The 25,440-nt window shown below is 36.8% G+C and overlaps 1 protein-coding gene across 6 annotated transcripts in view; it reads right to left on the bottom strand.

Moving 5' to 3' along the window:
- The window catches only part of nrg2b (neuregulin 2b), a 121,337-nt gene that overhangs the window by 2,230 nt on the left and 93,667 nt on the right, over window positions 1-25,440 (bottom strand). For 4 of the 6 annotated variants that reach the window (XM_038277629.1, XM_038277626.1, XM_038277624.1 and 1 more), the window contains 5 exons: window positions 16,137-16,239; window positions 13,506-13,635; window positions 9,294-9,421; window positions 5,631-5,846; window positions 1,652-1,835 (listed from right to left, as the gene is read on the bottom strand). In XM_038277629.1, coding sequence (XP_038133557.1) covers window positions 1,652-1,835; window positions 5,631-5,846; window positions 9,294-9,421; window positions 13,506-13,635; window positions 16,137-16,239 — 761 coding nt within the window. The remainder of the gene's footprint in view (window positions 1-1,651; window positions 1,836-5,630; window positions 5,847-9,293; window positions 9,422-13,505; window positions 13,636-16,136; window positions 16,240-25,440) is intronic. The other 2 variants (XM_038277627.1, XM_038277628.1) reach the window with 2 other exon arrangements.

The following is a 25,440-nucleotide window of genomic DNA, read 5'->3' on the forward strand; positions in this document are numbered from 1 at the left end:
AAATAAATGATTTATCATTTTAAAAACACTATGAATAAAACTAGAATCCAAACTGCATCTTTATTGTCCTCTCAAGACTAATCCATTTTTAAATGAACAAAAATTGTTGGGTTGTACATCTTAAAATGTATTTTGGGTACTTTTCATATCTTTGAATATGAATGCTAAACATTAGTTCATCGATCATATATTAATTTCAAAATAAGAAATAGAGATGATCATTAAGATGCAAACTGGATTACATGTTTTTAATTTTATGTATCAGTCAAAAAAAAGAAGCTTTGCAAATTACTTTTCATGTAAAAATGTCTTAATAATTTGTATTAAGTAACAAGATCAGCAGTTTTAGAGAAAAAAAATGAATATGCTGTTTGGTTGATCAATTATTTATTTTATCAATGAATATATAAAAATGCAACTATGAATTTAAAATGAAAAAGCCTTTCTGTTCACAAATCTTTATTTTCAAATCTGACATTTAAATTTTTATTTTGATCACTTTTTGCTTGGAGATCTTCTAAAAATTTGATGTAAAATGTTATTTGTAATTTCAATTCATTTACAAATGAAAGAGCCTTGGAGAAGAAAATAAAAGGCAGTTTGCAGGATTCGTTTTTTTTTGTTTTATGTATAAGTAAAAAATGCAGGTTTATTTGAAAATAAAAAGGTATTAACATTTGTCAATCTTAATTAGAAAATTGGGGATTTTATTTTAACATATTAATATATACATATGGGGCTACAAAAGTGAATGTAAACTATGGAGTGTTTTTTACTCCATTATTGTTAAAAGCAAAGAACATGTGTTTTAATTGTAAATAAAAAAAAAGTGCAATCCAGAAATGAAACCTTTCAATCAAATATAAGTTTTACGAATAACTTATATTTATAACTTTCTCTCTATTACTTTAAATCATTTAGTTTTTGTTTTTTTTTCAAAAAGGTTCACTTTTTGACATTTTATCTTTTTTTTGTATTTTTTTAGGTCTTTTAATTTTGTTAAATAATTTCTTCAGATTTACATTTTTCAGATTGAGTTTTCTGAATTTCATTCTCTTTTTTTAAATAGCATTTCACAGATTACATTCTCTTCACCTTTGAGGGCGAACTTTTCTCTGCAGAAAGACGCAAAGAAGCATTTCTATTGGTCTGCTGGACGTTAGCAACAACTTTAGTGCTGCACATTGAGGAGTTATTTAAAAGACATAAAAAAAATAAAGGATTATAAAATATTGGAATATTTAAAAACAGCAAGAAATTTCAGAAATGTTGATTAAGAAGTTTTTCAAACCTGGATACCACTTTTTTCTTCTATTTTTAAATGCGTATTTTGCTTACAGCAATAATGAATTAAAATTCCCAATAAACCAATATTTTTACATTTCGAAATTTTCTTCCACTTCCAAATTATAAACTCCTTGGTGTCGGTGAATCAAATATACTGTAGCCCTGATAAAATACTTGGAGGTTTGTGGTGGCACGTAAAAAAATGTGAAAGAGTTGAAGTCGTATGAATACTTTTGCTTAGCACTGTAGAAAATCTGGAAAACAGAAAGGTGTGGATTAAAGGCCGAGTGGCAAAAGTTCAGTAACTCTTTGACTACATTATCGATCTCTGGAGCTTTTTCTTGCACCACGTCTGCCTACGTACTTCGGGGCATCTTAGCAATGGTTGGTCATCATCTCTGTGGTAAGCCGCAGCAGCAGGGGGAAGGGAGAGGGCGTGGGTTGTGTTGGGTGAGGTGATCTGGAAGGTGGGTACCTGGGGTGGCAGAGGGGGGTAGTGAAACTCCACAGGAGACAGCCGTGCCGGCGTGGTCAGCGCTGATACGTATCTTGATGGAAAAAGACAAAAAGCAAACAGAACAGTACCTGAAGCACCATGTAAACATAAGAAACTGCAAGGATGAGAAGAGCAGATAATATGATATTGATATAACGTCAAGATCCCATAGTTTTATCTCACGATCTGCTGTGTGTATGAAGTACAGATCTGAAATGCAGACATTTCAGATCTGTACTTCAATGTATTCAATGCAGACAAGGTCTGCATTGAATACGTTTCATCCTTTAGCGTCTTTATAAGGACGCTAAAGGATGCTAAAAGATAAAACTGCTATCTGGTTCAACGTTTTTAAGGTTATGTATAAATAATTAGCTTTTAGGCTGTTGTCTGTTTCTATTACAAAAGTTTGAGAAAAAAAAAACAACAGAAACCTAAATTAGCTGTGTTAAATAAAAAAAATAGATTGGCGATCCTTTTTAATATAATCAAGAGTATGGTCAGCAATTTAAAATAACCTGGCCACCTCTGGACTGGAACCTACAGAGTAAAACACAGGAAGGCTAATGATAAGTGAGGCTGTGAGTATTTCCTGCGATCAACTTTGATTAACTCAATTTATTCAGCTGTATATTTATTTCCATTTACAGGCTAGGACAAAATTCAAAGGGAGATATTTTGTACTGTAGAGGGAACGATAGACATTTATTTTTTTTCTGATCCCTTCTACCTGGTCACATATAGCTTTAGGCATTATGGGATGGGTTGAGGTGTAGCTATGCAGCTGAGGAACTGTAGATGGCAGTCTTTAAAGGGTTATATCATGCAACATCAACTTTTTATTTAAGCTTTGAGCAGGCTCTCCCTGTCCTGGGCAAATGACCAGCCAAGAAGCATCTACCTTGACCACGCCGTGCCTACCCAGTAACACCACACCCACTTTCTCCAATCAGTGAGTTTTATAAGGCAGAGCGCGATCATTTTAGTTCAAAGTTGAAATGAAGTGGAGCTTTTAGCAGCTTATCTGCAAAGTGACAGCAATTGTTCAGTTTTTAGCTAATGTCCGAGTCAGTCTTCCTACAGAAGAGCCTACTGCTAGAAGTGGCATTATGCCATATGCTGCAGATTCTCTAGGGGGGTGTCATGATAGGACAACACCCACAAGAAGATGGAAAATTAGCACAAAAGGATATATTTCATTAAAAATATACGCTGAATTGCTAAAAGCATTAGTTTGTCATGCATAAAACCAAAAATGACATTGGAAGAATTAAAAAAGTATGATATAGAACTTTTAAACCCTAATTTAGAAGCTGAAGGACCTCTGAACTCACTATACTAAAATGAAATAAGTGTAGGAGGTGTGCCAGACATTCAGTATTTTAATTTAACTACAGGGCCAACTTAGGTTCAATATGTCTTAATTCTGTAAATGCTGCCTCACTGAACACGAGCTGTTGGTATCAAGGTGACATCACAACAGACACCACTCCTACTTTTCAGAGGATTTAGAACCAGCCTCTGATTCCCTGATTAACGCAAAACCCCCAGTAAGCCGTTTGGTAGAAATGAGTGCAGCCAATTTGTTTTCAATTTTTGTGTGAAAGGGTTGCATTACTGTACTTCTGCTGTGCCCATTACTTGAATGATGTCATCAAACTGAGGTTTCCTTTAAATTTGGAGGATTTCCACCTCTTACAGGGAGCTTTACAGTAAAAGAGAGAATGTTTTGGCTGCTATAGTGTTCTTTCTGTGTCACAAGATCATGGCATGCTGAGATGAAAGCTCAGTTACTAGTCAAGAAACCGTCCGTAATATATTCAAATACAGACTTTAAGGGGCAGGAAAACAAACTATTTTTATGATAGTTTTTCCATTTAAAATAACCTACTCACTAAATATAAAATGCTAAGAACAGATTTAACAACAAGTCATATCAAAACAGAAAGAAAAAGGCCAACTGCAGAAAGAAAGGGCTTCTAACTTTCACCTTTACTGCTAAGTCCAACTACAAAGATAATGTAAGATGGAAAAACACAGCTAGTAGTAACCATATATACCTGCTGCATTCAGTGTTACTGGCAGTAGTTGGTTAGTAACTGGTGCCCCCTAGTGACCAGTTTCCACCCTGTCTTTTCATCAGCTTTATAGAAACGTTCAGTTTTAATAAGGTCACTGTTCTTATATGTCCTGTAGATACTGAAAACTATCTTAACTGTGGAATTTCAGATCCTCTTTCTGCTTTGAAACCTCTTTGCAAACTATAGCTTTAACTGTCCCCATGCATCTCAGTAATCCAGTGAGATAAACGTTGAGTAATTCATCTGGATGGGTTCTTCTTTGTCCAATCAACCTCTTCAGTCTGAATAAGTTTCTTGGAGAAGCCTGAGGAGTAACAGGTAAATTTAACCTTGTAAGAAGTGCCTTTACATAGTTAATGGTGACTATCAAAACTAGCTGTTCACATGCAAACAAGGAGCAACAGCTCATTAGTTTGACTCATGGTCCTTGTTTGCATTTGAGCAACCAGTTTAAATTGTTACAATCACCAGTTAGGGGAAGTTAATGCTGATGGTAACGGGTAATTATAGTCTTTGTTCTTTGGTCAAAATACATGAATTTGACATTATAATTATCCGCTAAAGGTCTAAATGTGGGAAACCTGGCATTTTACCTGGTGTAATAACATTCTTACAGTGTATTTAGTGTTTTCAACAGTCCAGGGTTATAATCTGTTGAATGGTGGGATCAACAGGTTAGGGCTATTTAGAGATACATGCAGCAAAATGATTCCCATGTGGGATATTTTTTGCCACATGGAGCACCAGAGTACATAGAAGAAAAATTCATAAAAAAAAAACAATATGTGTAAGTCTATTAAAATGGGCGTTAAAGGGATTGTGGAAGATTTTCGTGATTTTTTTAAAAAGACCGCCCTTTCCACTTAAAAAAAATACGCATGAGAGAGCATGCACGGGCCCATTTCTCCTTGTGCACGATCTGTTCAAAAGAGGCTGTTCTCAAACCTCCGCCATAACCCCTAAATCCCTCAATCAATATATAGAGCGGGGACTATATAGCAAACTTTATAGCGAACTGTTAACTTACCGTTCGGACAGATGATCACTGCTTTTTGCTCACTGTTGGTCACGCAACTCCTCCACTGCATGGTGCCCGCACCACCTTTCGTATTATCCTCGAGAGGGTCGCTGTGACAGCAAATCCCAGAATGCTTTGTGAGGAGAGCTCTCCGGGCAAAGCATTCTGGGATATATCTGCCTCTTCTGAGGCCTTTCTTTTCTTCTCAAAAACTTCATAGACACTTTTTCTCTTACGACCCTCCGTCATTTTCAAAGAACCGCGGTGAGAAAGGTGAGCTTCAATGACTGGCTGAAACCGTAGCTCACTACAGATAGACGCCTGAAAGTGCGCATGCACAGAAATAAATAAAGCTAACAGGACGAACACATAGGATGGCCTTACGTAAACATATCACCAGAATAAATGACAATTAGGAGGACCACTTTTTTAGATGATCCACCCGGAAATAAAAGATAGTCCTCAATGCCTTTAATGCGAATTCAAAAAAAGCCTTGTTTTAATCAAATCATAAAAATATTTTACATTCAACAGAAAGGATTCAGCTTTAACAGTAGATGTGATTATTTAGGGTTTACATTTTGGAGTCAATTAATTTAAAATAATGCGATGACCAGCCAGATTTGGCAGATGTGTATTTAATCTGTAACATGTTTTATTTTCTAACCAATCTATGCACGAGAGTACAAGAACCTGTGGAAAAAAAACAACAAAAACACAACACAACTTTCAATGAGGCTTTCTTTACCTGTCACTGTGAGGCGAATCTCTTAGAGAGTCGTATGAGTCCCCATACTGCATCCCCATTCCCGACATGTCTCTGCAGCCGTAGTTGGCGGCCCTCCTCGCCATGCATGCCGGGCTGCTGCACTTACTGGTTCCCACTGAGCTGGAGAGCCCACCTGACTGGCAGTCTGAGTTTACGCTCTCTGTTCGTTCCATGCTCCACGTCTGCTCCTCGTGTCTGCAGGTGAGGCAGTTAACAGCAGGTGTGCAAGGTTAAAGCAGCACTGAAAACACTGAGCTGTGGAATCTGAAAGCATCAAGACTATAGAGAAAGATCAGGGGCACAACGTTTAACTTAAAAATAAACTGTTAAATCTGAAAATAATTTCTTTGTCTTCAGTTTGATACCAATTCTAACCATGTTGCTAATATAGTTATAAAATAGTTCTAATATTTATAAAAGAAAGTAAAAGAAAAAAGTAAAAGAAACACCAGTCTATTTGTTGACTTTGAAGTATATGGGATATCCTGATCTGTAAGTGGATGTAAGCTACAGGTGCTGGTCATAAAATTAGAATATCATGAAAAAGTAGATTGATTTCAGTAATTCCATTTAAAAAGTGAAACTTGTATATTATATTCATACATTACATACAAACTCATATATTTCAGATGTTTATTTTGTTTAATTTTGATGATTACAAATGACAACAAATGAAAATCTCAAATTCATCATATCAGAAAATTAGAATATTGTGAAAAGGTTCAAAATTGATGGCCCCTGGTGCCACACTCTAATCAGCTAATTAACTCAAACCACCTGCAAAAGCCTTTAAATGGTCTTTCAGTCTAGTTCTATAGGCTACACAATCATGGGGAAGACTGCTGACTTGACAGTTGTCCAAAAGACGACCATCGACACCTTGCACAAGGAGGGCAAGACACAAAAGGTCATCGCTAAAGAGGCTGGCTGTTCACAGAGCTCAGTGTCCAAGCACATTAATAGAGAGGCGAAGGGAAGGAAAAGATGTGGTCGAAAAAAGTGTACAAGCAAGAGAGATAACCGCACCCTGGAGAGGATTGTGAAACAAAACCCCTTCAAAAATGTGGGGGAGATTCACAAAGAGTGGACTGCAGCTGGAGTGAGTGCTTCAAGAACCACCACACACAGACGTATGAAAGACATGGGTTTCTGCTGTCGCATTCCTTGTGTCAAGCCACTCTTGAACCACAGACAGCGTCAGAAGCGTCTTGCCTGGGCTAAAGAGAAACAGGACTGGACTGCTGGTGAGTGGTCCAAAGTCATGTTCTCTGATGAAAGTAAATTTTGCATTTCCTTTGGAAATCAAGGTCCCAGAGTCTGGAGGAAAAGAAGAGAGGCACTTCATCCACGTTGCTTGAAGTCCAGTGTAAAGTTTCCACAGTCAGTGATGGTTTGGGGTGCCATGTCATCTGCTGGTGTTGGTCCATTGTGTTTTCTGAGGTCCAGGGTCAACGCAGCCACATACCAGGAAGTTTTAGAGCACTTCATGCTTCCTGCAGCTGACCAACTTTTTGGAGATGCAGATTTCATTTTCCAACAGGACTTGGCACCTGCACACAGTGCCAAAGCTACCAGTACCTGGTTGAAGGACCATGGTATCCCTGTTCTTAATTGGCCAGCAAACTCTCCTGACCTTAACCCCATAGAAAATCTATGGGGTATTGTGAAGAAGAAGATGCAATACACCAGACCCAACAATTCAGAAGAGCTAAAAGCCACTATTAGAGCAACCTGGGCTATCATAACACCTGAGCAGTGCCACAGACTGATCGACTCCATGCCACGCCGCATTGCTGCAGTAATACAGGCCAAAGGAGGCCCAACTAAATACTGAGTGCTGTACATGCTCATACTTTTCATGTTCATACTTTTCAGTTGGCCAACATTTCTATAAATCCTTTGTTTTTATTGGTCTTCAGTAATATTCTAATTTTCTGATATGATGAATTTGAGATTTTCATTTGTTGTCATTTGTAATCATCAAAGTTAAACAAAATAAACATCTGAAATATATGAGTTTGTATGTAATGTATGAATATAATATACAAGTTTCACTTTTTAAATGGAATTACTGAAATCAATCTACTTTTTCATGATATTCTAATTTTATGACCAGCACCTGTATAGTGAAGCTATACGTCGAAAAAAGCTGGATTACGGGCTAACAAGCTTTGTAATTTTTGTAGCTTACTATCTAACAGACGGAAATGTCATATGCCGTTTCTCATTATGTGTACTTGAGCGTTCTCGTGTGCTCGTGAAATGTCCATCAGCCTCAGCCCGAGCACTGTTCCAATTCACAAGAACAAGAAGACCGAGAACGGACAAAGTACTCGTGATGTTGTTCTCGCCCCTCCCTCTTTACCCAGCATGCATCAGAGCAGATTTGTCCGTTCTCGAGCTTGACAGCTGTCCCAGCATGCACTGCAGCAGCAGCAGCTTTCAATGGAGCGCTCACAGAGCTCAAGGTATTAAGTTAAAAGTTCACTTTTCTCTTGCTGTTGTTAAAAAAAAAAAGTCTTATATTAACAATATGTGAGATCGGTCTTTATTCAAGCAGCATTTATTAATCCGGACCCCCATTCCAAAGGGTTAGACCCCTTCGTCTGTTTCAAAAACAAGGTTTGTTAGGCTACTGTATAAAACCTAGAACTCAATGCTATTCCTGACATTTTATATTGAAAAAGCTTCCTGGATGGGAAGCGAAACGTCTTCAAACTTCTAAAACAAAGTCCAGAGGATCGTTTTTTAATTTTCTTTTTTGGAATTAGTGACAGGTTGATTTCTGTTAACATTTCACTAAATACCAGCTAAACACAACTCACTGTTATTTAAACTATTGAAATTTAAAGCAACAAAAAAGATGTTGAAAATGTAAAAGGTAATGATAAATAAAAAAGAAAAAAAGCTGTGATAAGAAAAAAATTATCTTACTGCTGTTAAGCCTCTAGTTAATAACAGTGATTGTGAGCTTGTTTTGCTTCCCTTTATTGTAGAAATTATCCTCTCAAGCCGACCACCTGTTAGATAAGGCTAGATGTAAGTCTTATCTTCCTGATTTATTTTATCTTCCAGTTTTAGATGTTTTGGTAAAAGGTTAGACTCCATCGGATTCAACGCTTATCTAACATTTTACTGTTTTCTTCAAGTGTAACTTGTTTTGATTAACTGTATGTGGAGAACCTCACAGCTCTTTGCAGACGGTGATGGTTAGAAAAACCTTGTCTAGTCCAGAACAGACAGAAACATTAGCAAAGGCTGAATGTTCACCCTTGCACGGATTAATAAATGCCGCTTGAATAAAGAACACCAATCTCACATATTGTTATTGTATGACTTAGACTTTTTTTCCCTAATAATACAGTTGAACCTTGAAATTTAACATGTTAAATACAAAACCTAAACTGAGTGAAGTTTTATATCAACTGAAAACCCCTTTAGATTCACTTCTTTTTTTTTTCATTAAAAAAGGTCTTTTAGATTTAGTAAAGCTTATGTTTAAACGGACACTCACTTCTATTTGATTAAACATTGTGGCCTTGACCATAAAGTGGATTTGGTTGCATCAGTGTTGGTGTCTATGGGAACCAGACGATGGTTTAGTGTCCTGGGTGTGATTGTGTGTGTGTGTGTTTGGTCTACCTGGAAGCATGTGAGGCAGTGGTGGAGTGATGGGAGCGCGTTGACATTCGGCTGCCTGCATAGTTTCCTGCACCCTCAGCTCCATGACTCATCACACACTCTGTCGTAGGGACACTCTTCGAAATGTACTACAAATCAAACATGAGAGCAAGTTTTACTACATTTCCTGTGTTACTCTAAAAAAACAAATAAACAAACAAAACAGATATAATGATGGAGGAAAGTCCAACTGATACCTGGAAAATTATACAAATTGTAACAATTATAAAAGAACGATTCAGCATTTGTCCATCTGAATGGCTGATGACTCAGGCCTGCTATGTGTCCAGGAAGGGGAAGGTGTTCTCTGCTCTGTCTGTAACATTTATTAAACATGTGGCCATAAATCCTCCAACCAACCCCCCCACCCAGACAGCTTGATACAAATAAATATCCAATCTGAAGCAGAGCTGCACAGAAGCCTAAAAGAACTTTAATTGTTGTGTTAAATTTAGGTCCTGAAGTAAAACGACCTCCATCAGCAACCAGAGGCAAGGAGGCAGCGGAGCCTCGCTGTGCGGTTTGCTTCCTCTATCCTTGCTTTAGTATTAATGGATAACGGGGGGTATTTCTCACACAGACTTAAATTATATTCAGGGCATTGAAATTTAATTAAATACAATGATATATCTGCTCCTGCTCGGATGGTAGCTGCAGGCTTTGCTGGAGATTATCAACCCTTTTAAACTCACAATAGAGATAAAATGGTTATAAGCATTTTAACATGACATAGGAATGATCTAAATAAGGGGTAAGATAACTGTCATTTAAAAACATATTCATAAGTGTCTAAATTCTAAAATGAAGGTCAGTAAACAAGAACACATTTAAGATTTCTTATTGTTTCTTGTGAGCTCAAACAAACATCCAACACTAGATGTTTCATCTGTTATAATTCAGGGTTTAGAAGTTTATAATAATAATACATCTTATTTCAAAGGAGCCTTTCTGGATACTCTTCTGGTCACCATACAAAAGATAAAAACACATTGGCAGAAAGTCAAACCACAGAATACAATCATTAAGGTATGAATGTAAGTTAGAGAGTAACAACTTTACAAAAAATACAACTACAAATAACTAATGTAAATACTAAAAAACAAGAAATAACAAATTTAGGAGTGTGAATCAAAACATTGACCTGTTGTGATTAGTACTTCTAAATTTGTGATTCTCACTCATAAAGTTTAGAGTTTTATTAATAAATATGATTCATAGTCATAAATTAATCATTTCATCATTCTGCTTCATTCTCTCTCTATTCTCCCAATCTGCAGAATCTGTTAGTTCAATCTCTAACGTTCTGCTCTCTCTGTTTTTTCTTATAGTTGCTTCATCTGGTCTGTTCCTGTTTGGCTGTGACTCCATCCTGGAGAGAAATATCAGCTTTGCTGCTGCCATCAACACCTTTGTTTATAGATGTTGGAGATCAGCCTGTTTACCAGTGTAGTCCTGTTTCTCTGACTGCGACTGGCTGGAGGTGCTCTCTTTATCCTTTCACATTGGGGTGGCTCGGAGCTCATCTGCCAGGCTGTGTGTTTCCTGGATGGGGCCGCCTTTTACAGCTGCTTTTTGTGTCTCTGCTTCTGTCTCCTTGAACCCCAGTCGGCCTCAGCAGATGGCCGCTCACACTGAGCCTGATTCTGCTGGAGGTTTCTTCCTGTTAAAAGGGAGTGTTTCCTCTCCACTGTCGCTAAAAGCATGCTTAGTGTGAGGGATTGCATTCAAGTTAATGAGTCGATGAACTTGTTATAAACCTGTTAGTTGAACTCATAGTTTTTGCAAAGTTAGAACCTGGTCCTTTTTATTTTTTCTCAAATAAATGTTTTCCATGCAGACAAATGAAAATGCTCTTCACTACAGAGGAAGGTCCACTGCTAGAAGGGAGTGTGATCCGTAAAGCACCATTTGAAAATATAATGCAACTTTTAAAACTCAAAGAGAATTTTGAAATAGAAAATCTAAATAAATAAGAATAATACATTTTTAAAAATAAAGTTTAAAAAAAGAAATATTTTGGAAAAAAAATGTATCTAGGAAAACAGGAAAAATTTAAGAAGTTTTTTAGTTTCATTTTCTTATTGCATTATTTTCAAATTTACATTTACAAAACATGTTATTTGCTTGTAAGAATAATGAAAGATATTTCACTCCATAACCCAAGGCCATAAGGGAAACCCCAAAGAGGAAAAACAACAGGATTAGTGAGGAGGACTTAGAGGGAAACAAAAAGTGTCTGAATACAGAGAACTGATTATTTGAACCACCCCCTAAATAGTTTAATAAATTAGGAAAAACTTATCTAACAATCAGAAAATTATACATCTGGAGATAAGATCAACTTTATCATCCAGAGGGGATTCATTTCAGCAGTCAGACGTGTTAAAGTTTCATTATTAGTTAAATAATAGGAACAATATTGAATAAAAAAAAAATAGAAAAAGTAAAAGCAATGCATTATAGAGGAATTCCAGCAGAATTACCAATTGTGAAAATGCTGTAAATGAGATTAGAGAAACAATCTGAGAAATACAGGTAATATTTTTGGACAATTTGTGTTTTGTTTTCTTGTATCTGTATCAGCCGGTGCGTTGCATTTTAAAGCAATATTGAACTAAAAAGAGTCTGCAGCAAACATCGGGGATTGTTTATACTGATACCAAAATTTATCTGCACTAAAATCGTCCGTAACCCTTTATAGAGCAAGTCACCATTTTTGATCACTTGCACACCCCTTACAAATGGAGTCCTCCTGTTCCTCAGTGAGGTCTAGAAGCACAAGATCTATATCCAGCCATTCAGCAAAGATGCTGCTACATGGCTGTACATCTTAATTTGGCATTTGACCAATTAGATGAGCCCTTAATTGATATATTACCTACTGGAAATTAAGTTGGAAGCTAACAAGTCAAGAAAAAAAGGGTAAAAAGCTAATAAAAATGTTGAAAAAGTAAAGTTAAAAAGTTAATAAGCCTAGTTAACAATTATATTTAGGTTTATAAACTAAAAAAAGTAAGTGGCAGTATCAGCATTAATGCCTCTAAGATTATGTTGTACCAAAGAAATGTGTTTCTTTCCCTCTCAGAGTGTTTTTCATGAATTTCTTATAGAAGCACTTTTGTTATTTTTCTTAATATTTTCAGGCAAGTTGGTGATTCTTGTTATTACATTGAAATTAATTTTTGCCATCAAAATATCCATATCTTTTGAATGTTAGAAAGGTAATAAGCGCTTGTCCAGGATTCCAATAACGCTGTTGGCTTAAAATTTGGCTTAAAAAAGTTTCCTATGAAGGGTTAAGAAAAACAAACTATATTAGTTGATCTTTAAAAAACACACAAAAGTGTTCAATATATGTTCTATATAGCCTACAGAGAAGGAAGATTTTAAGGAGGGGAGATTTGTTGAATATTTAAGCTGGACTTGCAATGGTGCTGCATTAGTCATCACTTCTTTTTTCAGGTAAAGAGTAGAGGTTTGGGAAAATGGCGGCAGCAGGGTGCTTGGATCTAGGGAGGAGTTCTCCTTCAGGGATGGGTCAAATGCAGAAGACAGGCTTGTCTGTTTACGTCGCAATGACAAATTAAGATGTTATTAATCTTCTGAAAACAGAAGAGTGGCAAACATAAAGTACTGTGTTCGTTAGCATCACGTTTTCATAGGAGTTCCTTTTTTCACGGCCGAATCATGTTTGTTGTTGATGAATTACTGCCTGGCCACCTGAAGATCACAGCCATTTGTTAAATACTTTTTTTCAGCGTTGTCCTCTAATGTTTTAATAGCGTCTTTGGCTCCAAATGACAGAATCTCCACCTTCACTGTAAATCACACGCTGAGAAATGTTATTCTGTAATTATGGAACTATTTGCCCATGAAATCTTTCAGAGTGGCTATTTCCTCTTCATCTTTCCCCATGACAGACTCTTCCTCTCCTCCAAGCACCTAATACTCCATCATGCTACTTGACCTGTTGCCAGATAACCTAATTAGTTTTGAGATTTTCCACCGGGTGATTTTTCTTCCTGTCTTTTGTTTCCTGTGTCTGCTTGCTGTGACCTGATGCATGGCGTGTTTTTGTTTTTTTTCCGTGGTCCTCAGCGGTCTGTATGACTTTATTTCCTGATTCGATGAGTTACGATCCGCCCGCTGTGTGCTGCTGCTGTGTGGACTCACATCAACCATGGGGATCTCCTCAGGACCGGGCCCTGGGTGGTTTGGCCCATTAGCCAACATGCGGTTTGGCTGCTCCACAAATTGATTCTGGTTTTGATGTAGGTGATTCTGCATCTGTCTCCTCTGTGACCTGGAGGGATGGTACAAATGTGTGAAAGTAAGTGATCGGATAAAAGCATTTCTTTCCCTCATATCTTACTTCTTTTTTGTTAATTAAATTTTTTACTGGTCCCATTTATTTTTATCTGTAGGTTCTAGTTTTTCCTGTTTCTCTTACAACTTGTATGAAATAACCCCTTTTTGTATGCACTGTTACCTAAAAGAAACTCTGTAATATTTATATTTGTATATTTTTACTCATCAAAAAATGAAACATGGAGATTGTTTTCTGCTAAACATAACCAAAAATACTTTCAGCTTTATTAGAAATAATTGCACACAGAAAAGAGCTTTTAAGATGTGATGAAGAATAAAGACAACCGACCTAAGATTAAAAACTCACACAACAAACCTAAGAAAAGCCAGAAAAACAACATCAAAGGATTATGTAAAAAACAGTTGGCTCTTTTCTAAATTTATCATTACCTTACTCTTTTTAAAACATAACTTTTTCTGCACTTTAGAACATAATTTCTACTTTATATACCGCTTCTATTTAAACGTCATGTAGCAAAGATAAACAACACATCCCTGACTAAAGCTGCTGAGTTTGTAAAGCCCATAAATGAACTAACAAACGCTTTTGACAGCCGGTGTTCTGTCTGATGAGCATACCCCTTCAGAACAGCATACTTATAGTCAATACACATGTGCAAGACGTCAGATTTGCGTTTATCCCTTTAGTTTTGTATGAAAAGAATCCCTTTAGTCATGTACAAATAAAAACAATTTATGGTGAGATCGACATACGCTTATAAAAAACACCAAAAAGTAAGTAATCTAATAGTTTTTTTGAACATGTCTAAAGGGATACATGCCCATTGAGGTAGTTTAAAATGTATTTTTTGTACAAAAAAAAAATAAAAAATAAGATAAATGGATAACCTAAAGGGATAAACAGGTATTGACTATGGGTATGCTGTTCTGACTGGGAATGCTCATCTCACAGAGCACAGAGAGAAGGCTGTATGTAGGTGAAAGCAATCTTAAGTAGACTGAACCTGAAGTATGTTCCTCAGGTTAGAGTAGTGGTTCTCTATTAAACACTGACTTATTATTTTTGGAGAGAAAAAACCCCAAAAGATTTACTTCACAAAGAAATTGAAGTATATGCATATATATATGCATTTTTGTGAAGCAAATGTGACATTTTCAACAAGGCTTTTCCAAAAGTTGTGTATGTTTGTGTTCATGCAGATGCCACAGACCAGTTTTTTCTTAACAACCAGTAGCACACTTTATGCGAAATCAGAGGCCTTTTCATTGTATGTTCTCAGATCTTAATCTTTTCTTTCTCCATTTCCTTTCTATTAAATTTCTGATGTACGGTGAAAAATAATAATGCTGAAAATAATAGACTAAAAGCTCTAAGAATGACACTGTTTGAGATTCTTACATTATACAATAACCAGAGAATTCAGTGTTTCATGTAATGACATCTAATAACTTTTATTTAAAATAGTACAGCAACAATTACTCCGACTCAAATCACATATTATGAAGTCACATTAATACATTTTATAACTAGTTATGCTCTAATGCATACTGACAATTCTTACTAAAGTGGTTTAATAGGAAGGAGAGTTTTCTTTTTCAATTCTGCATTTAAATCTCATTGGCTTCTTTTTAACAGACATGGTGCTTGTAGCTTGCAGACTGTAGTGTAAAAACAGCTTTTAGTCAGTGAGATTGGTCGTTGGTTCCCTCAGAGTTTCCACACCATGATTTTGTTTGTTTGTCCCAAATGGAGAAATATTTTGAAGAGACAAATTTTTCAGCCAGTTTTCTGGAAGTCAGCGCCAACAGGTGACACTTTCTAAGCGGCATAGTCCCATTTATATGCCTTTATAACAAAGACCAAAAACCAGCTGATCATGATCAAATTAGGTTATACATCAGTATCCACAGTGTTCAGATCCTCTTTAAGTCTACATAAAAGCTCAGTCACCGTTTTTAGTTTGTCGTCATTTCTTTGCCCCCTTGTTGTGAGTATTCCTGGTTCTCAGTTGGATTTTGTGGATTTATGTTTTTGGATTTTTGCCTCAAGAAGCCACTTCAGCTTCAGTGTCTGCATTTGGGTCCTGTCACACCTCCATTCCACTGTGACAATTACTACATTGATTAATCATAAAAGTAAAAAATATCTATTTATAGATGATACAGAAGCAATTAAAGCTAAGGTTAAACTTGAGCCCAGCCAAAGCTGACAGCATCTATTGAAGGGGACGATGGTGACTGCTTATACAAGCTTAAAATAACTCCACTTCTCTCAATCAGAACTTCCCCTTTATAGCTAGTTTGGATGTGCCTGGAGAACCTTATCTGTCATTGTAGTCATATTTCCCTTTTCTCTCCCACTGCATGAGCAGAGGCAGCAGCTGATCACCGCTGCTTCTTTCTACAGGGTAATAGGAAGGTTTAGAGTCTTTCACGAACAAGGAGAGATCATTTATGCCTCCTTCAAAGACATACTTGGTTTTGCAGTAGGCCACCACACAAACGATGCCAACCACTAACAAGGCCACACAGATGCCTGTGATCGTCAGCACCCGCCTCTGGTAGACCAACTCTGCCTCTGTGGATGAAAGCACATGCACAAAGTTCACACACACACACACACACACACACACACACACACACACACACACACACACACACACACACGTGTTGGAGAGAACAGACAGGGCAGTCATGTCATACACCCAGAAACACACACACACACACACATACAGCATGAGTGCTTTTCCATTTGTGTTGCCTACAGAAGCAGTTTTCACACTATCATTCCTTACTACATCACATCCCCTGGGCTGTCTGTACAACTCCTGCGTCCTCGTTTCACATGTTCAACACCTCACTTTACCGCTGCGATAAACCGCTTCCAGAATACAGAGAATTATTTCCAACATCTCAGCTGCACAAGACTATATTAACGCTTTCTGAGAGATCTCCTAATCCTACACAGGTGTATTGACAATGATTGTGGAGATGTAATGAAACACGTGATGGAGGAGGGGTGGGGGAGGGGGGGGGGGGGGGGGGGGGGGGGGGGGGTGACTTCATGCTTCTATGGATGAATTGCATATAACATAAGTTATTTATTTATTAAGTTCGGTGTTCACACACTAAGTGTACCTGACCTCATGTAGGTGTGTTGCTCAGAATATTGGAGCAGAGTATGTTTTGTCATCTTTACTTAAAAAGAAAAGTGTTGATAATTATCTTATGGACAAATACTGACTTATCATAGGTGAATATTATAAATGTAGTCCAATATTTTTCTGTCTGTTGTAGTATTTTGTCATGTCCTGGGATTTTTGGTAACAAAAACAACGTAGAAAGATGAAAACAGAACCTTGTGTTTTGGAGAAACAGTTTTTCTTGTTGTTAAAGTTGGCTTAGATCTTTTTAAATCGCTGTCCATTCCTTTACACAAGTCACAATGTGAAAAATCTTTTTGAGAATTACCTTGCCAGTCAAGCAGCTTACAGCATTTGCCAATTGTTGCAGAATCTCTTCAGTGTCTCTTTGCTGTGAAAGACGTCTTCTCAGCTGCTTTAGTCACAATTGCTTTTTATCAACAAATGTGACCATTTATGGGGAAATAAAAATGTCCTATGAGATTCACTGGCAGAGACCATTGCTAAGAATAATAATATTTGCTTACTTTCTCTGGTGAATTTATGTGCACATATTGTGTGCAACAAATTGCAAAGGATAGAAATGTTATGTGCCAGGTGGTTCTTTCCCTTTCTATTGCTATGGGTATATATACAAAAGCCTTCATTTTCAAGGTAGTTATGTTTTGGTTTAGATGCTTTTGTTATAATACATATATATTTTAAATGTATGTATATACTTTTTCTAGTCTTTTTTAGTAAAGCTCCAGTAGTTTAACAGTTTTCGTTATTGTTTTACATACTACTAACTAATTTCAATATCTCCTGACCTATAAGATCACAAACCATACACAAAAAGTATGTGCTGTTTTTTATTTTTAGTTGAACAAAAGGAAGTACAATTAGATATTATATTTTATATCACAGAGTACATTGCTTAGTAATAAATGCAAAAGTATGTGAAAGCTTCATTTGCATTTAATTCTTATTTATTATTATGTCTGACACTGAGCATAAACTTTGCCACCACATGATGAATAATGTAATTAATAAATTGGAAATGATTATTAAAATGCATCAATAATTTATCAAATATATAAAACTGAGTGATTAAATGGAATATACTAACTCATATTAAATGTCTTTCTTTACATCTATTTATCTTAATCAATATAGTATATTAATCACCTGAAAAACTGACCATTTCATTTTAAAAAGATTGTGTCGGTGTTGGACTTTAAAACCTGCAGGAATGGCGAGAGTAGGAAAGAGGCCCACTCTAGCTTCTTTCTCCGCCTCAAGTTTTTTTTCAAACATACGGCATTATGACCAACCGGAAGCAGTTCTGCACAAATATATCTGGCAAAATAGTTTTTATAAACCTTTTCTTTTTTTTTTTTTATAAATCATTTTAAATGCCACAATAATCACATTTAATGAATTTTAATGCCAATTCAGGCATTTATTAAAAATAATATTTTTATGACGTTTAATAATTTTGACCAGCGGAAACCCTGTTTAAAGACAATTTCAAAAGTACTGAATAAAAACATACCAGGTGAGTTGTTTATCGTGTCAAGGTCAGGGATCTTGTGGTTTGAAAAAACAACGTTGTGTTTGAAATAAATAGGTCCAGGACCTATAAAGTCAACAGGGTTGACAGAAGTTGGTAAAGACATCATTGTTGGAGTCTGCATTTTTTTTAAATGTTTTTATTTTATTTATTTATTTTCTTATTTTTTTCCTACTTGCTCTGATTCTGTTTTATTTTCATGTATTTTAATCATGTAAAGCACTTTGCATTGTCTTTGTACTGAATTGTGCTATACAAATAAATTTGCCTTGCCTTGTCTTGCCTTGTCTTTAGAGGTAATTTTCAGGGGTTACCTTTAAAGTTCTAAAAAAAAGAGATGCAAAGTTGCGTTTTTTCATTTGGTTTGAAGCTAATTAACCAAGCGGCACAAATTTTAAAATTGTCATATGTTGTATTCAGTTTTTTAGGCTTCAACCTTTGGGCCCTGTTTTGTCAGGGGGGGGGGGGGCGGAGCCTCAAATGACAGGGGGTTTGGAATCATAACCAACAGCCAAACACAGCAACTAAACAACCTCCTCCCAGCTGTAGCATTCAGGGACCGTGGGAACTGGAAAGGTATTTAACCCCATCAGTATTCTATTGTATACGACTGGTTTAAAAAAATAAAAACTTCCTTCACCAACAGAAACAGCCTACATGAAAACACAGTGCTGATCTCAGATTAAACATGATCTTGACAGATTTACAGTTTTTTAGGTCCGAGTAGATTTCTCATTCTCCCATGCAACCTAGAGTGGAAGAACCACCAGACTGAGTAGTTGCACCTGGCTGCAGAGAGAGGTAGACCCAGCCATCCACCGCCTCTGCCAAGCACCATGCACTATATGCCAAGAATCCTGCTGTCAGCCCTCGAAGCTCCAGGGCTGGGTGTGGTGCACCAACTCTTAGGCAGAGGGTATGGAGGAAGATAGCAGTAGATTGTGAAGCAGAGCGGTAAGTAAAAATCCTACATCACAGCCACATTTAAGCCCTGACTAGTTTTGGCAAAGTGTATATAAACTAAAGCTCATACTTTTCGACTCCTGTTAATTTCATGTTGTGTTCTTTGGAATTGCAGCGATGCCCTCGTTTAGCTGTATGCACCAAAGACCTGTGTTTGACTTCACTAGAATCGTGACCTTTGCCTCACTCTACCTTGCAGGCACTCTCTACAATAGGGACAACATGTGAATTATCCAATCAGGGCGTGAAATTCTCTAGACTGATGGAGCTAAATTCATAATTTAGTTCAATAGGTGATAATTAAGCATTTAACTATATAAGCCTTTAGGAGATAAAAGCTTCTTCGGAGATCAAATATTTAGTTTAAACACACTTTTTAATTGATTGTCTATAATTTTGCCTTTAATTTGAACTGTATTAATGCAACCAACAAACGATCTTGTGTTTAGTCATTTAAACAGTTCTTTATTGAATTGTATGTGTTTTTGACCCTAACAATGTTATTGACTATTAGCGATTTTCATCTTTTGAGGGGAGTGGCGGCTTAGTGGTTAGGGCATAGAGCTTGGAATCCTGAGTTCAAGCCCCACTCCCACAGACTGCCACTCTGGGTACCTGAGCAAAGATTCTTAAACCCTCTTTGCTCCCCAGGCACCGCACAATGGCAGCCCTCTGCTCCCCGAGGGGATGGGCTAAATGTAGAGTGTTCATTTCGTTGCTCTGTACTTGTGACAATGTAATGACAATAAAAGCTGGAAAAAAGACAAATCTTCCTCAGCCTAAGCAGGAGTGCCGGTAAAGATAGGCAAAACCGTCCATGTCTTCAGGATCTGTTGCTCTTTGAGGAAGTGACTGCTTTGTGTAAGAGCTGTGTGACACCATTAAAATTGATTCTGGTTGTTTTCAGGCCTACTCTGGCGTAACGTTTTGCGTGAGAACAGCAAGCACTACGACACAGCGATGGAGAGAGCGACAAACAAACAGAAGAGATCCTGAGGGGAAAGACTAAAGGCAAAGATCAAATTTAAAGTGATGAGGAGGAAGGAGAGGAAGAAAACAAAGGACGGAGGTAGAGGAAGGGGGCGTGTTAGGAGAACCGCCCTGAGAGAAACTAATTCCCAGGAAGCAAAGAATGACCTCTTGTCCTCTTTTCAGTTAACTGGATTAAAGAGGTCCTCTAAGTGTTAGTTCTGGTCAGATTACAGTCTCTTAGTACAGCTGCCAATATAAAGTGCTCCTAAGTTAAAGCTAAAGGAATTTAAATGCTGAAAAACTTAGATTGATCATTTAAAAACTTCTAAACCAAAAACAAAACCTGACGTCCTTCTGTAACCTAACTCAAAATATATTCTACCCTTCCTTTTGCAAAAGGCTCTGGAACGGGAGGGGGGAGTCGGGTCAAGGGAGGACATGAGGAGAGTTTCTAAAAAGGGCCTCATTAAGGGGCCTTGGCCCGGCTTTGTGTGTCTCACAGGGTACTGGTACAGAAATCTTAAGCAGAAACGGGGAAGGAAAGCTCCCTGGGCCTTTGGGGCCAAACAGGAGCTGTGACTTAGGAAAGACGAGCTTTTGATTCTGACAGTGACTCAATCAAGGGCATGATAATAAGGACAGCCTATGTCGTCAAGCTGTTTGCCTGCTTTTGGCAAAGCTAGGAGAAAATAATCACAGCTTGGCTTTATACAACAGGCTGTTCAGGCCAATATGCATGGTGCCAAAGCCCAGAGGGTGAGCCAGACTCTGAAACCTTCTTTGGTTTTAGGACAAACATTGTTTCTACCCAGTTACCAGCTTCCACATCAGCAACACTTTGATTTGGCCACTATATCCTCCTTGACTTTGGTGAAATGTCTCACTAAAGTATTCACACCTCCTGGAGATTTTTACATCTTATAAAAAACTATTTTGCCGCTTTCTTTTCATGAAAGTACTGGACACTGTGAAATGAAAGGGAAAATAATTATTTCTAATTTGTAATACAGAAAAAAACTTCTTAAAATAAATGTATTAGCCCTTAATTGGAGCAGAAAAACAAGATGATCTGCCAATAGAATAGAATGTCCTTAAATGAAGAGATTTCAATGTTATTCACTTGCAATAAGATAATCGAGAATTTTTTTTTATTTCTAACTTATCCCACTGGTAGATTGTCTAACTTAAATATACTTATTTAAAAATTATATATTTATTTAGATTGCAATTTTGCAGTTTTCTGTCCTTACTTAAATTCACCTCAATAAAATACAGAGCAACAGCATGAGCCGCATGATTGGTTGGTAAGTTATATACAGAGGTTCTGTGAAGCTAAGAGGTTTGTTAGAGAACATCAGGGAAAGAAAGGGGCCAGAAAGATCAAGTAACAGCCCAGAAAGTCAGGGAGAAAGCTGGAGGGAATTTTAAAGCAGACTTGTGCCATCAAAAAATATTACAATAACAGATGTTGGCCTATTTTTTTCTGCATAAAGTTTGCATGGTCTCCTCCAGCATTCCCTCATAGTTAAAAATGTATCATTGCGTGTGTACACTGTTGTTTGTCTGCGGGTCTTAGTGTTGGGTTGAGATGGATGGGCAGTCCCCATGGCGTACCCTGACTCTTTCCTTAAGACCGTTAAAGAGAGCCACAATTCCCCCCCTTGCTCTGAACAAAAGGTTGGAAAAATTCCCATCTCTTACAGCCTTGTTCAATCCATCATCTTTAACTGGTAATTATTTGGCAAAGCTCCACACCTACAAAGACGTGGCAATCCATTTAATCTGTCTGGTCAGGCGAGTGTAGCGTGCAGGGGACACGGCAGACAAGTTGGAGAAGAGGTCTGGTCAGAGGACACCAAAGTTTCCATTTTGGCCTACATCAGTGTTGAATAACCCTAGCATTCATTTTACTTATCTCTTTTTTTGTTTTTTCTGCAAAACCTACAGAGTTTGCATCCAGAAAATCCGGGAATAAATCCATCAATCTCAGGGGAAATATTCAGTAAAAGATGCAAACTGCTTTCTGCGTCTTAACACATGTTCAGCTAGAGGGTTAAGGTTTCATCGAAGCCTTTTCAAAGTATTTTAATCTTTAATGTTGAACTATTTTTTTCCAGCAGTTGTGACCTAAGATACAGATTATTCTGAATAATCTTTGCTCATTCACCTTGTTTGAATGAAGCAGACCCATTTGGAATCAATTTTGTTCCATAATGTTACAAGCAAAGAAAACATTTTGTAAATGCAACCCAGAAATTAAAATCTAAAAGAGTAACTTTGCTTTTCTTTCAGAATTTGTTTTTAAAATCACATTTATTTTTGATACATTGCTATCATATTTATCAATCTGTTTATGTGACTATTTTTGTGTTTTGTCTTTACAGATTTCATATTTCCAAATTATATTTTTAAAAAAGCATTTTTTTCAAAAAAGATTTAAAATTTTCAAATATTTTACAAATTGTAATATTTTCACACATCAGATTCTCTTCACTTCTGGGGGTGAGCTTTCCTCAGGAATGAGGAGATTTTGATTGGTCTGTAAGGATGTTAGCAAACACATTTTCATTGGTGAATGTGTGCATCAAGAACGAGTGTTTGTATTGGGCTTGAAGTAAAGAGAATGTGATCTGTGAAACGTAATTTGAAAAGACTTTAATTTGTAAAACTCAATCTGAGAAACAAAGAGAAACAAAAAAATATGCACATTAGGGCTGTCAGCGTTGCATTAATTGTGATTAATAAAAAATAATCCATGACAGTGTCTTTAAAAAAAAAAAAAAATCACATTTCAAACGTGTCCCGTTGTTTAACCCGTATTCATACCCCTTTGGTAATTTTGGGAAGCAATGAAATGTGATGAACTAAAAAAGTATGACCTGAGTTTTATACATCATGTTTAAGTTTGAGAAGAAAAAAAAAAAACAGCTCCATGACAGCCGGTTAAAATCCAGAAGCTGAAAAAGTACCAGTGATCATCGCAAACCCCCACCCCCGTACAGGGGAACAGAACATCTCGCCTCTTGAGCTAGGCCAACAATTCCCTCTAACGACCCCCCTTTCAGAGACATAGACAGGTTTGGGGAATTACAGGCTAACAAAGAACCCAAGCGACTGGCCATTCCTAAGGGGCGGACCCGTACGTCCGGTTCAATTTGTATGTTATCTATGCCAAAACAAGGCTTTGTTTTTGGTCCACTCCCTAACACTTCGAACTCAACGCTAATTCTGAGATTTTGAATTGAAAACGCTTCCTGGATGGGAAGCCAAACATCTTAAAACTTGGAAACAAAGTCCAGTGGATTGTTTTTTTTTTTTTTTTTTTTACTTACTTTTTTGGAATGACTATGACCTGAATGGTTGAGAATCTTCACCAGCATATCAGAGATAAATGGAGAAAACTTTTATTATGGAGACTGAGGTACGCCTTTTATTTGTAGTTCTCACCTTTTTATCTATATAGTTTCCATGAACAGCTATTGGTAAATAACAGTGTCTATAATGAAGCATGGAGTATGTTTTATGTAAAACATGGACTCCTCTAGTTTCATGCACATTAGAGTTCCATTGTGCTTTGATACTGACCCAAATGGGATCAAAGTTGCAGGGGTAAAAATACATGAAAAAAGAACACCCTAATTTATCCCCTTATATTATTAATTTTTTAAGCAGCTTAGGAGAGTGGCCTGATATCCTATTTAATCTCTCAAAATAAGGACAGTGTTACTTTAAATCCTGGTAATATTTGGAAGTTGGTCTGAACCAGGGGTCACCAACAATTCCAAGGCTGTGGGCTACTTCATGGCTATCGAATCATAGGAAGGGCTACCAATACTGACCTATGAACAAGAGGGGTCAGCGTTCACCTAAACTTCATCCAAATTAAACACATTTTTATTGTTAACTTTTAATTTCTAATTTTACTTTAAACATTATAATTTTAAAATCTCTATAAATGCTAAAATGCCCTATATGATTACTATGATGAAATGCTCTATAAATGCTTAAAAAGAAGAGTCACAGAATAAAATAAAATTTCAAACTTAGCCCACTGCTGAGTTGCTGTTTTCCCCCTTGAGGGCCCCTTGGTGCCCGCGGGCACCGCGTTGGCGACCCCTGGTCTGAACCATTTTCAAAATTAAAAATTGCAAATAGTAAATTGCATGTGTTCACTTGATTCCCATTGAGGCTAGGGTTAAATATTCTACATTATGAGCTTAGAACTGCCTTGATATGGGCATTAGGCATGCTATTAAACCGCAAGTAATCACAGTTAACTATAGAGCTTCTCCGATTAATTGCAATTAAGAAAATAAAAATTATATATATATACATAAAAACTTTTTTTTTTTATCGGATAAAACATAAAATTTACTTTTTAAATGTATTTCTGGCTTGCATTTTTTTCCATTTCTATTTACAAAACATGCTCCTAGCTTGTAACAATAATGGGACAAAATAGACTCCATAGACCTACTGTAGTAAATCACAAATTTTCAAGTTTATGTCACAAATTTTCGAGTTGTCATGCAGAAGACGGGATTACTCAGATTGTGAGGGTAAAATCTTCTCTCACACTTCACAACCAGAATGCACTCTAAAATCCGGACATACTTGATATTATGGTTCAAGTGTAAAGCAAAAACTAGCACAGAATTTCTAAACTGCAGCATAAAATATCTCAGTGGCATCAGCATTATTTAGAAGGGAGGGAGTAATTTTCCTTAACATGATCAGAGACGCTTATTTAAGTGAAATTGAAGATTCATGTTTGTAAAACGGCAGTTACTTAAGAAAAGCTGTAAGACTGAGACAGTTGCAGAGGTTCAGCTTCCAGCAGGACATCATACGTCCAGAACTACAAAAGGATCAATGCATTGTTATAAGACAAAAAAAACAACATCTGTTTTTATGAGGAATGATATCTGTAATTAAGAACGTTTACACAGATGTCTAAATGTAAGATATTTTTTTGTTGTTGTCAACACACACACACAAATACATGTGACATTAGATGTTTTATCTGTGAGAATACAAGTGTAGAGAAGGTGAATACACTTTATAAAGATTTAAGGCTAGAAATCACACATTTTTCAAGCACAAAACCCACATTTAAGAGCATAATTCAGATAGCTAGGTAAAAAAGTAA

The sequence above is a fragment of the Cyprinodon tularosa genome, unplaced genomic scaffold (genome assembly GCF_016077235.1).
Source record: "Cyprinodon tularosa strain WSP-4 unplaced genomic scaffold, ASM1607723v1 ctg133, whole genome shotgun sequence".
Taxonomy (NCBI): domain Eukaryota; kingdom Metazoa; phylum Chordata; class Actinopteri; order Cyprinodontiformes; family Cyprinodontidae; genus Cyprinodon; species Cyprinodon tularosa.